This window comes from Vigna unguiculata, chromosome 5 (assembly GCF_004118075.2).
Source record: "Vigna unguiculata cultivar IT97K-499-35 chromosome 5, ASM411807v1, whole genome shotgun sequence".
Lineage (NCBI taxonomy): Eukaryota > Viridiplantae > Streptophyta > Magnoliopsida > Fabales > Fabaceae > Vigna > Vigna unguiculata.
The window spans coordinates 13,380,900-13,395,560 of record NC_040283.1 but is presented as its reverse complement, the minus strand read 5'-3'; the positions used below and the strand labels follow the sequence as shown (position 1 = coordinate 13,395,560).

The following is a 14,661-nucleotide window of genomic DNA, read 5'->3' as shown; positions in this document are numbered from 1 at the left end:
TCAAATTAGGTTGATTGAAAAAATATTGATCTCTTCTTTATGATTTTTTGCCCTTCGTACTAAATGACAGTTGTATATAGTAATTTCTCTTTTAAATGTATATAAATTTAGACTTTCCAAAATAATAATGATTTTATTCTGAAACATGATTGAGAATAATTTGAAAATATTAAAATATTTATTTTTATAATTCATAATTATATGATTTGTTTTTAAATTTTTTAATAATTGATCAATTAATTTTATTAATTGCTTTTAATTTTCTAATTATGAATGAATTGATTTTTATTCTGTACGTTTTGAAAATACGGTTACGATTAATAAATATATGATTAATTTCTAAATTTTTTATTAAATTAGTTGATTTCATTAATTATATTAAATTTCTTTAATTATGGAGGGAATTTTTATTGGTAATTAATAATACTATTATAATTGTTATTATTATTTCAATCAATAAATATATTTTATTTTAAATCATTCATTTAATTATTAGTCAACAAATTTTGAATTAATATTTATTGAAAATATTTTGTTATTTCAAAGTAATAATTATTCTATTTTAAAACATGATTGAGAATATTTTTAAAGATTTAAAGATTTATTTTTTACATCTATAATTATATGATTTGTTTCTATTTATTTTTTAATAATTGACAAATTAATTTTATTAATTGCTTTTTATTTTATAATTATGAATGGAGTTTTTTTATTGTAAAGGTTTTGAAATCTTTTAAATTTTATATGTTGCAATGATTATACTATTATACTTGCTATTATTTTTGTTATTATTATTTGAATTAATTAGTATTTTTTATTTTGAATTATGTTTTTCATTATTAGTCAACAAATATTGAAAATATTTATTACATATTCTATTACTTGAAATATAATTATTTTAATTTGAAACATGGTTTAGAATATTTTTAATAAAGCATTTATTTTTACGATCCATAATTATATGATTTTTTTTCTAATTTTTGTTAATATTTGATCAATTAATTTTATTAATTGATTTTAATTTTTTAATTATGGATGGATTGTTTTTAATTCCATACATTTTGAAACCTTTTAAATATATACAGTTGCAATTAATAATTATATAATTAATTTTTATTTTTTTATTAATTAGTTGATTTCATTAATTATTTTAATTTTATTTAATTATGAATGTAGTTTTTATTGGTAATCGATAATATTGATAATATTATAATTTTTATTATTTTGTTAATGTTATTTGAATAAATATATTTTATTTTAAATCATTCACTTAATTATTAATCAACAAATTTTAAAATAATATTTATTACAAATATTTTATATTTTATTACTTTAAAAAATAATTATTTTATTTTGAGAAAATATTTTTAAGGATTAAAACATTTATTTTTACGATCCATAATTATAAGATTTGTTTCTATTTACTTTTAATAATTGACTGATTAATTTTATTAATTACTTTGAATTCTTTAATTATGAATGAATTTTATGTATTTCAAACGTTTTGAAATCTTTTAAATTTATATCTTGCAATTAATAAATATATGATTAATTTTTGAAGATTTTTTTATAAATTAGTTTATTATTATGCAAAAATAATTGTTACTCCTTAAAGAATGGATAAATAATTATATTGTAAATAGTAAATTAGGAATAAATAATTATGAAAGAAAATTATATATATATATATATATATATATATATATTGTTTAAAGTTTTTTGTATTTATACATGTTTTTATTGACAATTTTTAAGCTTAATCTTGACTTGATTATGTATTTACTTTATACGGGATCCATAGTCTTATATACTGTATACTTACATTATGGTATTCTTATTATTATTATTATTATTATTATTTTTTTTGTACGAGATCATAATTTATCATATGTGTACACTATGATATTAATGTCAATCACAATATGTCTACATTATTCTATTATTATTATTATTATTATTATTATTATTATTATTTTCAGAAAAACTTTAATGCATATTATGTTTACAATTTAGATTAGCAATGAATATATATTGTATGTGTTTTTTATTGACAAATTTTAAGCTCAACTTTAGTTGTGTTAATTTATGTTGTACAATATCCTTACATTATTATCATTATTATTATTTTTATTATTATTATTATTAGTACTAATATAAAATATAAAGTATTAGTATTATTATTATTATTAGTATTGATGTTAAAACTATTTTTAATGTAAGATAATATAATTAATTTTTGGGTTAAATATATTTTTGGTCCCTCAAGTTTCAGTGAATTTTGGAATTAGTCCCTCTTCAAAACTTTATACCAATTTAGTCATTCATCTTTAGAAATACATGAATTTAGTCATTTTTATCAAATTTTATGAAGTTTATTTGATATTTTAAACGCATTTTGTGATAATATTATTATAAAATAATGTTATTTATTTTTAATTAATTTGTTAAAATAATACCTGTGACTAATTATTTAATTTTTTCATACTATTATTATTATTATTTTGTACGAGATCCACTACAAAATATATATATATATATATATATATATATATATATATATATATATATTACTTTTTATATAATTTATGTTTAACTCTATATATTAATTATTCTACATCAACAATTTATTTTAAATATTGGTCTAAATTTTTATATATATTATTTTGTTAACAAATTTTAAAATCAATTCTATCTTATATTTATTTTATACGGGATATTGATTAGAATAATTTATTTTTAACTTAATATTTTTATAATTTCACATACACAATTCATTTTAAATATTGGTTTAAATATTTATATCTATGCTCATGATAATATAGAATAATATTGTTTTAATATTGGTATTATTAATATTAATAGTAGACTTATTATTAGTATAATTAAAAATTATTATCATTTTTTAAATATTATATATATTTATATAAATATAATTATAAACAATTATAACACTTAAATATAATTATATAAATAAATTATTTATTTAAAATTAATAATAATTATAATAATTTTCTTAATCTAAGTTTAAAAGAAAACAGAAAAAAAAAATTAACCCGTACAATAATACCTTAACAAACACATTTTTTATTTAATATTGGTCTACTAAACATTAATAATTCAATTTTAACCAAACAATAATAACTAATTAAAGATATTCTAAATACTAAAATATTTAAACGTTCCAACTTCTAGCTTCCCATCAATTAATGTTATTCTTATTAATCAAAAATAAATAAACAAAGTACCGTAATGTAAATGACTACTAAGATCAATATGATCTATTACATTAATAAGAAATCAATAATAAAAAATATTACTTATTTAAAGTTAAATGATTATTATTATAAAAATATATACCAAATTCAAAAGTTTTAACTTTATGATATCATTTAATTATTAACTTAAATATTATATTTAAAATTCCATAATAAATCTTGAAAAATGCTTTTACACACTATATATAACCTCACAGATAAATTTTTATACAATCCAAAAATTTTATTTTGACATCTGAAAAGGCATTCTGTATTAGCATTTTATATTTTATTTCTAAAAAAATAAATCAATACTAAAATAATAATTAAATAATAAAATTAGCTAACAATCAAATATTAATTCATTAAATAATTATATATAAAAATCATGTTTAAATAAAAAGGAAAAATCAATGACACGTGTACGGGTCAAAACTTAGTTAAAGTTAAAATTTATTTTATATTATAAATAATTATAAAATTTAATGTATATTAATTATTCTTAATGAGTGTTATGTGATCCCACAAAATAGACAAACAAATTATAATAACGTGAAAGGCATAAAAGTAGATCTTACATGTGATAGTGAGTTTTGTTGATAAAAATTATCTGTTAATTAATAAAACCAATTTTAGTTGTAACAATGTTTCCTTTTGTCAATAAATATGCATTTGAAAGCTTCTGAATTGTGATAGTAGCTTCCAACTAGGTTTATTTATTAAAATAAATAAAGTTTAATTTACAGATGTAGAAAAACGTAGAAATGAAGAGAAGACCAAAGAAGGTTCACCTAGTTTAATTTACAAGTGACTAACCATAGCTTTCCACTTTATTTTAATTTAAAGTGGCACACTTAATTCTAAATAAGAAAATCATATCTAGGGAGAAATGTGTTTCCTCTTTATTATTAGATTGAAGTAATTATTTTTACTAAAGATTTTACTTTATTTTAAAAAGATATATGCATTTTTAATTAGATGTCTTTACATTATTATTATTTTAAAATTTAATTATATGTATTTATATATATATATATATATATATATATATATATATATATATATATATATATATATATATATATATATATATATATATATATATATTACATTGTTATATGTTTATAAAATATATAAGCGATTCTAATATTTCTTTATATTTTAATTAATTTTTTAATAATCAAATTTAGAATTTTGAAAAATATAAATTTTAATTCTTTAAAATTTCAATTAATTTTTCATAAACAGGTGTGTAATAAATAATAAAACACATACTAACATTTAAATGTAACTATATTTAAATTTATTTTACTTTATATTCAATATGTATTCTACTTCTATTCAATATGTATTCTACTTCTATTCAATATGTATTATAAATAAGTATTATAAATAAGTATACGACTATTTATATGAAAAATTAATTAATATTTTAAAAAGTAAATTTAAATCATTAAAAAAATTAATGAAACATAAATAAATATTAAAATTTTTTGTAAAAAACTTGTAATATTGCATTAAAATTTAGAACTTAATTACTATAAATAATATCAGTTACAATACTAATGTTATAAATAAGTACATCTAAATATATCTATCTATAATATATTTTTTTATAAAGTAAAATAAGAGTTATCATTAAAAAATGATTTTTTAGAGTGGGAGTGTTTTAATAAGAAAAATTTCATTTATAACTATTAAATATGAATTAATGAAGAGAAAAAAGAATCATTGTAGTACTGTTTTCATATTGGAATAATTATAATTATTAAGTATATATATATTTATTAATGAAGAGGAGAAAAATAAGTTTAATGTTCGGGAGACATTCCTTAATATTTGTTAATGAGATTTTAAAATATAATTATATACACTTGTCAGCTTATTAGGAAACTAAATAAAATAAATAAAAGATATAAACATTGTACGGACCAGCCAACCTTAACAAGTAAACACAATTAAATTGTAAAAATAGACTGCCTTAGGTAGGAAAAAAAAGCTGGTGATACAGAAACTATTTATTAGACCATGCTCATGGTTAAAAAAACTAAACAACTCGTAATCATTGTTCAAAATCAAAGACTATAAATTGAAAAATACAGAAAATACATATAAATTCAATTAAAATGTAATTAAAAGTAACGTAGTCATGACTTGAACACTCCACCATATCCATGCAGCCTCAGCCCTCCTCTGCTCACAAAAAAAATTAAAAGAATACAGAAAATACATATAAATTCAATATGCAGCAAAGGAAAGATAATATTTCACCTATATAATACCAGGTCAAATGCAAATTAAATTTCATATTCCATACTATACAGAAAATGTATGTATTTGTAAAACGGTTACACTAGATCACCATGACAAAGTGCAAAGGTGTCAAGTGTGTGGATAGGTGGCCATACTAGTGTATTACCAATAACTGCAGCCTATATATCAAATCATGATCCCATCCAAGCCTAGTTCACGCCAAATTATAAAACAAACAAGTATGCAATGTCCTACAAACCAGCTCCAATCAATCAGCCTACATTGCAGCTATAAATTTGCAAATCAAATAACTCAGGACTAATTACAAACATCACATACCTACTTCAAGTTTTCAATCTTTTCGGATAAATCTCTGATCATAACTTCATTATCCATGTTTACCGTTTTCACACCCGTTTCTAGCTCTGAAATATGGTCCTTCATTCGCTCCAACTTCGGTTCTCTCTCCATTCTACAAATTTTCAGCTTTTTGAAGGTTTTATCCATTTTCTCCCTTTCCATATCCAACATTTCTTTCTCTGAAAAAAAAAATAAATAAAAGCAAATAAATAAAAAATTTCAATTCTTTTTTTTTTTAATAAAAATAAATAAAATTACCTGACAACACTGACCGCCCTTCCTCATTTTCTTGCATCAAAGCTTCTAAGTTTTTGGAATGCTTACACTGAAATTTTTCCATCTCCTCTCTAATGTCTTTAGAGAGCAAATTCATGACCCGGCGATCGTATAGATAGTTTTCTTCAAGAGCATCCATATGATTAGTATGCTCTTTCTGCTGGGTTTTAAATTTATCATAATCCATGCCTATCAATGATAATTGACAATTTTAGTAACCTCAATTCTTAAATGGTATGATTATATGCTTGACACATGTTACCCAAAAAATTTATAACAGTAACCTAGTACAGAACTAATTAGTTTCTGCTACCTATATGAATTGAACGTTATCTGGTGAGCGTGAGAAGGGGGCGAAGAAAATGCCCCGTTATATCCGCACCATGCACACTAGTTGTCTAAAAAGGTTCCACAGAACAATCTCCATCCCTAGGCACCAGTACCAGTACCACTTACACTTGATACTCATCATAATCATAATGTTGTAATGAAGAGAGGACATGGAAATGCAATCACGGAAGCATCACAAATAATAAATATATTCTTTTTTCATAATTTTTAGAACCAAACCAAAGTCAACAATATTAGCAGGAAAGTAGCAGTACACTTTGAACAAAATGTCATACCTCTCTTCCGTTTGTTCTCATTAATAACAAGATGATGGGGATTGATGCACTTTGGAGATAAAATTCTGATAGAATTGACTCATAAAATATGATAGATTGCAACTGCATGTTAATCAAACTTCGAACAAAATATTAATATCCTCCACATTATCCTAAACACCCAAGCCCACTAAGATAAAATCCTTTTTCTTGTGTTTTGGATTGGATTCATACCTTCTTCTTTGTCTCTCCAATTTACTCTACAACCCATCATTTTCAACCCCTATTCTTTAAACTTAAAAGCTATATATCATGCTAAGTTTAATTAACTAAAACTACCGCTTACTTGATTACTTGATTTTTTTAAATGCTTTCAGCAACCACTTATTAAATCACCATGCCTATATACTCACTGATTCACAATAAGACCAAGAAAAAAAAAAAGCAGAGTCTCACAATAAGAAAAGATCAAACAAGCATTTGTAATGAAAATTGGCAAATTGACAGCCGGTATAACATATTTAAAAATTATGCAGACAACTTCAAAATAAATGAACTAAATGAAAAGCAATTGACTCATTTCAATCCAAAATGTAAATCACGAGCTTAAAAGATTCTGCCATACCATACTCAGATTACAAATCAATTCAATCATGAAACATACACAATAACACAACACAATTGACTCATCATACACAATAACATAACAATCCATAAACACACTAAGAAAAGCAATTTATGAGTATGTGAGTATGTTTCTTGGTTATCAGTAATTATGTATGCTCGCTTCTCATTCAGACAGTTTTCTCTTTTTTAATTTCTGTTTTTCTGTGACCGGAGCTCTGGTTCTGGTCTCCCAACTTAATATTAAGTATTCTTCTTGTTTCAGGAGAATGGAAACTAAGGGGATCAAGCTCTATGATGCTGCAAAAATTTGGGCGCTGAGCAAGTTTATTCGGATTGTTGCGTGGTTGGCTTTGTGGAAGGTGAAAGAAGTGTAGGTAAAGTGCTTAGTAAGCAAGCATTTTTCACTCTCCATCTCAGTGGCTTAATTGCAAAATCGGATGGGGCAGCAAAAGGGTTCTTTGGAGAAATATTATATGAGCATTCATGCCAGAAATATTTATCTGTTCCAAGGAATCAAGGTTTGGTTTCTTTTTGTAGGCTTTCTTCCACTGAGTACTTTTGAAGTGGTATATTCGATTAGAATGAATTAGATTGGATTTTTTTTTAATGTTAAATGCTATTTCCACATTATCTGAGAATCATATATGTATAGCAACATGTTTCCATAACAGAAAGTGTTGATACTAAAGGAAGTTCGGGAGATGGATTTTCTTTACAGGTATATTTATTGATATGAAGTTAATATCAATATATATTGTGTCAACTATGCTTATACATGTTTCCTATTTGCCACATTGTTTAGATGATTGATGAAACAATATGTGATTATATTCTCACTAGTAGCCATGTTCTGCCTATTTATTTGTTGTCAATTTATTTGTTGTCAGTATCAAAATATTCTTGATTTGTACACATGATAAAAGAAGTGAAAAAAGAAGTGAAAAAGTAAAGCTATACTCTTCTCTGTTGTTGAACTTAGTTTTGTACATTATATATGACTAGTGGCTACTATGTTATTTGTTCACTACATAAATGTTGAGAGAATATCATGATGTGGCATTAAGTATAATCTTTTAGTCATGTTACAAAGTATTAACTATATATGGGGTGATACAAGTTGCTTGAAGAATATTTCAGTGGTATGTTTTTAATGGTTTTCTGTATGTTCAGTGCTTGAAAAATTATGAAGGAAAATAGAGAGGAGTGTATTACTTATAAACAGATGAAATTATTCCAGTCCTGGATTGTTATAGGAAAATAGGGAAAAGAATAACAAGAAAAGTCTAAGTGTTCAAGAGGCCTTGTGTCTTCCAAGGCCTCAGTTCTGAAATTCTAGCCCTCGCCCCTCTCCATGATTTCCTACACTTAGATTCTTTCTCCACACAATCCAACAACATTTTACTACACAAACATCAACAAACAATCCAGACCAATCGTTCATCTCAATTAAAAGCAATGGATCGATATGGTTACCTCCAATCCAAATGAGCAATTAATGGCAGCAGCTACGAAATTGAAATTGGAGGAAGATTGAAGGATGAACAGCGATTAATGGCAGCAGCTACAACAATTAGATTCACAAAATGGGTCGTCCTGGTCGGAAATCACAAAATCAGAAATCTAGGATTACGAAAATAGGAATTTAGGTTACAGGAGAAAGAAACCAGAACGGAAATTACGAACAAACCTGTCTTGGCGGTGGTCGTGGCGGTCGGAATCGTCCGCCAATCGTCCACCAATTAGAGAAGGAGGAAGGGAGGAGTTAGGAGAGAAAATGGTGTTGTGATTATAAATTAGGGAAGAAATATCAAGAATCAGCAGCATCTGCATGTTCTGGTTGTTAACGGGGAAGAAGAGAATTAACATGATGAGAGGTCATGCGCCCTCTGGAGAATGGGGAGTATTTTTGTCTGGGGCATAAGGGTGTAAATATAGTAAAATAGGAGCCAAATTTCAATTCACATGATAAAAAAACAAAAAACAGTAATGAATGAAGGCTAAATATGCACAATTTTATTCCTAAGAGACTATTTCCGAAATTTCAATCCTTACCCGATATCATTATGCCAAGGTTCTCTCAATCATTACGAGAGAAAAAATGTTACTCATATTGCGAGTTTCTGTGTTTGATGTGCTTTACATTGTGATGGTCCCTTTCTAACAACGTTCAAGGATGATGATGTTATGCATTTTAATAAAAGACTCAAAGTTCAACCTTCATATTAATCTCAAAATGACAAACAGGCTAATTAAATTGAAATCAACGTCACTCTAATTATGTCCTAATTATGTCCTAGGCCATGGCATGGATCCCAATAGCGCCAAACAATTATTTACAAACCAAGGATTTAAAAGGAGACAGACAGGAATCTAATTTTCTCTTTTGTATAACTGAAATATTCAATTTAAATAAAAATAGTACAAAGAGATTAGTTTGATAGATGAATTTTAATAAAAAAATAATCATTTTTATGTTTTTTTTAATATATACATTATTGAATTAAAATCATTATCATACCAAAATACATGTATTTTTTTAACCTATGTATCTACTATAGATACATATATTAAATAGAAAACAAAATTAAAATTAGATTAACGAATTTTCACACAGAAATACCTATATATCCTTATTATACTAGAACAGTTTATATAATGGGTATCAAACTAATAAAGATTTATACAAGCTAAATCTTCTTATCTATATTTTGGTCAAACTTTTGAAATTCAACCAATCCCGTTTTCTTACTTTTTTTTTTCCCTGTGAAATTGCGAAGCTTTATGGGCATGCTCCATACATGAAGCTTCTTTTTTTTTATTCATTTTCGAAAGATGAAAGATTAAATTGGTTCAAAGTTTTGAAATTAACTAATTTCAAAATTCACTGAAATTTAAGGGATCAAAAACATATTTAACCCTACTAAAAATACATTACTATAGGAACCTGTAGTGCTGATGGTGACAACTAGTGAGGAAGAGTTTGGACGTGAAAACTGGTTTCTTGATACTGGATGTCTCGGATTGACGGGTTGAAGTTCTTAGCCTAGCCCGTGCTTTTTGAGTTGGACTAGCGGGCCAGTCCGTCATGCTCGGTCCATTTTGTCATCCTTAACGATAATATATAACATTATTTTTTTTTTTCAATTTGAGAACAGACTGCGGGTTGGCATGCCTTTACGTACGGGTTGGCCCGATAGGTTCATGAACCGAACAAAGTGGCTTCTGACAAGCTGACTAGTTAAAAACTCTGATCTAATCCATTATTTTCTATACGAATTGATCCGTTGGTTTGACCCATTTTATTATCTCTAATTTTAACGATAGACTTGAGTTGTACATATTTTTTATAATCTATAATTGTCTTTTTTTTTCTCCATTAACGATTGAGAAATTAATTGATTTTTGTTACATGTATTTTTTTATCAGTTCTTCAAAGTGGCTCACAGTTATTGAAAGATTGATCTGGTTAATGACTAGCATTTTAATACAAGATATTTTTCATAAAATATTGAAAATTCTATCAGTGAATGTTGTTTTTATTTGTACATATTTGTTACCAAGTGTATTTCATACTACATCTTGCATAGCACTGTCTAAATTCAGAGCTTAACCTTTAATAACTTAGAGATGACTCATTCAACTTACGATGTACTGAAAACTTCATATGATATCCTACGTTGAATGAGTAGTTGAATTTGGTAAATTGGACAATAAGAGTATTACATATTTTTACACCTTTTATAACTTCATTAAATTTCAAAAGTTCACTATTGATCATTTAGAAATTTTGTATCTAATGACAAATCTTAAACATTTGATAATTGTTTTTCTTAACCCTTCACGAGACATGATTTCACTTCCCAACTGCAAGTGATTAATGTATCGAACATAATCTCACTTTCTAGTTGCAATATGAGAACTTTGAATTTAAACCACTTTCACAAAGATATGGTTTATGTGCACACATATGTTTAGAACTTTTTCCTGCCGTACTAGTGTTACTTTTGTGGACACAGGTACATCCTCTGTGCCTCTCTGTAGTTTTGTCAGTCCCGAAAACTAAAACAAATGATATAAAGTAAATAGTATTTTATTATTTGAGAAAAAAATATTGGACCTAACATAAATTGTCAGGATTAAACCATTAGTAAATGTGACCTTTTACGCTACATTTAAATTGTATAAGATTTATTCTTGTCACTTATTATAAACAAATCCTCACTAAGTGAATATGCTCTCTCTTTAATTTCATATGAATGTTATGTTTTACATGATTTTCTTTTGTGTGTTAAAATAACTTTTTGATTTCTAATTTTGTTACAATAAATGCTAAACTCTTTTTAATTTGTAATTTCTGATGAGATGTATTTCAAACTATCATAGTTGTTGTCTGAGAGAGCTAGAAGTTACTATCCTGTACAGTTCAATTTCTTGTATGTCAAAGCAGATAGCCGAAAAATCACATAAATGATTACGTGTTCTAACTATCACGCTTGTGAATTGTAAAATAAATACTAACCATATTACATAGTATAAAATGATTTATGTATAATTCGTTTTCTCTTTCCCATTTGCTTTGACATAAATCATTTAGAGTTAGTGTAACTGTGTTTATGATAATTTATCATCAAGATAACAATGTTAGAAGTTTTCCAGACATGGGTATGGACTAGGGGCGGATATTCTTTGAAAGAAGACTCATTTCTTAATTGTCCAACATCCATTACGATATTCAAGAATATCAGTACTCTTTGTTTCTGTTTGTTGATTATCATCTAAGTGTAGCATATAAGATCAGTGATATTCATTTATTGATCATCGTACAGATGATAAGTGAAAAGTAGGATATTTTCTGTAATAAATAAATAAATAAAGAATAATTTTAAATAAAATAGATAATTAAAATATTGGTTATCATATGAATGAAAAATAATAAATATTTCTAGAATTTTAAAAAATTTAAAAATATTTTAAGCATTATTTTGTGTTTTTTAATTGTTAAAATATGATATATTTTATAGTGATTTTTAACCATCAAAACATTTATATTCTATGATGGTTTTTAACTCTAAAAATATTATAAAATATCATAAAATAAAAAAACATGTATATTCTATGATGGTTTTTAACTCTAAAAATATCATAAAATAAAAATAAATTTTATAGCGATTTTACTACAATTTTTTTTCTTTTCTAACAACAATATTGAGAATTAATTTTTTTTTATCACAAACTATTTTTATAAATCGTCAAAAATTTTATTTGTTACGATTTTGAACTACTAAAACTTGTAATTTTAACTTTCATATCAAAGATTCACTTTCTTTCTAGTGATCTATGATTTATCCCGCGAATACAAATATTTAACATGCAATAAAAGGTTTATAGAGACAAAACATTCAATTTTTTATTTAAAAGTTAATAAATAAATAACATATCACTTCACATTTTAATATATGATATATACTATAGTTAGATTTTTCTTAATATATTTGTTTCTCTAACTTCATTAAAATCAAAATACATTCTTTATATTTCTTTACTATAAAAAGAGTCTAGCCCATTCTTTTCTTTCTTACTAGATTTGGCAATCTTAAGTTACTTATAACTAAGTTACATTGTAAAGAAAATGTTTCATTAACAATCAATTTTAATGATTAAAATTATTAATTACTATAATAATAAATTTAAATACCAATTTACAAAATAAAAAATTATTGTTTACTAAAATAATCATTATTATAAATAAAAAATAATAATTGATCTAAAACACTGTGGGATAGGCATATCAAAGATGAATGAAATCTTTTATTCTAACACACCAACTTTACATACTCACTATCTTGCCGAAGGGCGTAAGAATTTGTATGCCATTTCTCTCCCCGTCTTCATCTCAGTTTCCAGTTTTAATAAACTGTCCTTCATTTCCTCACACAGCATTCCTCTTTCCGTCTTCATTTGTTCAACATCTGAAAAAAAAAACACACACACAAAAAATAAAAAATTTAATTTTTTAAATAAAATTACCTGACAACCGTTTCTCATTTTTTTTGTCTCAAAGATTTGATTAGTTCGGAATGCTCAGAATGAATTGATTCCATCTTTTCGGTAAGACCTTTCATGAGCATTTTCATGGCCCAGATATCGCAATTCAATATTCTTTCTAGATCATTTATATGACTCCTTACTCTTTCAGCTGAGTTTTGAACATATCATAATTCATGCCTACAATGATAATTAACAACTTTCAATATTATCATAGAAATCTAATTGTAAAAATTGATAAAAATAAAGAAACAGGACTCATTCAAATATATAATACGAGATCAACATGTAATAATTTCTCAATTGCATGATACGTAGCTTACAAAGTAAGAGAGGTAATTGTGATGTTCAAATGAAACAAAAAGAAGCAAATTATGATAGCCCATGACTGAGAGATAATGGAAGTGTTAAAAGTATATAAAGCAGTGACAAAGAAGAATAGTTGCCGAGCTAAGTGATGGTGGCTTGTGATCCAAGTCGAGGTATTAAGGTGATTAAGGTGATGGAAGAAGCAATATAAGACCGAACTAAATAGACTTAAGTGGTGTTAAGTGGTATGCACCGTGTACTTCTATAATAACATTTATATATAGATTATGAAATATCATATTATTATTTGATATTAATTAATAGATAGTATTGGTATTATGATTTTACACTATGATACTGAAGGGTAAATGACATTTAATTGAGTTTTCGTTATAATTTTTTTAATATACTTTTAATTAATTAGTTCAATTGTTACATAAATAAAATAAAATGAAGAAAGTGAACCATTAATGTTTTCAACCTAAAAAAATAGTGTGACAATTAAAATAATAAAGTTAATGAAAATTAATATTGGAACGTAGAGTTTTGATAGAGAGTAAGATTGTCTAACTTATAAGAATATTTTATAAGAATATTTTATCAAAAGTTTTGTTAATTTTACCGAATTTACCGAATTTCAATAATAATTTTAACATTAAACTTCTACTATTTTTTATGTATTATATATTCATATTTACTCATCATTTATTTAAAAATAATCATCTAATGTGTCTCATATAAATATAACACTACAGAAAAATGTAATTTTAGCAGGGCATTATTAGGTGGGGTTTTAATAACCTTTATTAAAAACATAAGTTAACGGAGGTTTTAATAAACCTCGATAAGTATCAGGGGTTTCTTAAAGAAACCCCCAGTAAAATTTGAATTTTTCCTTATTTTTTTATTTTTCATTTATTTTTTATAATTTT

The 14,661-nt window shown here is 24.7% G+C and overlaps 1 protein-coding gene across 5 annotated transcripts; it reads right to left on the bottom strand.

The window, feature by feature from the left end:
* Positions 1-5,242: 5,242 nt before the first annotated feature.
* Positions 5,243-9,531, bottom strand: LOC114185492. Of its 5 annotated transcripts, XR_003604820.1 has the most exons (7): positions 9,428-9,531; positions 9,063-9,285; positions 8,849-8,968; positions 6,457-6,572; positions 6,126-6,332; positions 5,847-6,046; positions 5,243-5,447 (listed from the first exon to the last, which is right to left on the bottom strand). XR_003604820.1 is itself a non-coding variant. In XM_028073239.1 (4 exons), exons 1-3 carry the CDS (start codon positions 9,435-9,437, stop codon positions 5,847-5,849), a joined length of 417 nt encoding a protein of 138 aa, XP_027929040.1. In that variant the 5' UTR covers positions 9,438-9,501; the 3' UTR covers positions 5,243-5,447. The 5 variants fall into 5 exon arrangements, 2 of the variants coding, with proteins under 2 accessions (XP_027929040.1, XP_027929041.1); XR_003604818.1 differs by having other exon boundaries at positions 6,126-6,572; XR_003604819.1 differs by lacking the exon at positions 6,457-6,572 and having other exon boundaries at positions 9,428-9,527.
* Between the last annotated feature and the right edge of the window lie 5,130 nt (positions 9,532-14,661).

Excerpts from the sequence above, each read along its gene's own strand:
- LOC114185492 (XM_028073240.1), bottom strand. Across the intron at positions 6,047-6,125 it reads AGGGCGGTCAGTGTTGTCAG|AGAAAGAAATGTTGGATATG; the intron begins GTAATTTTATTT and ends TTTTTTTTTCAG.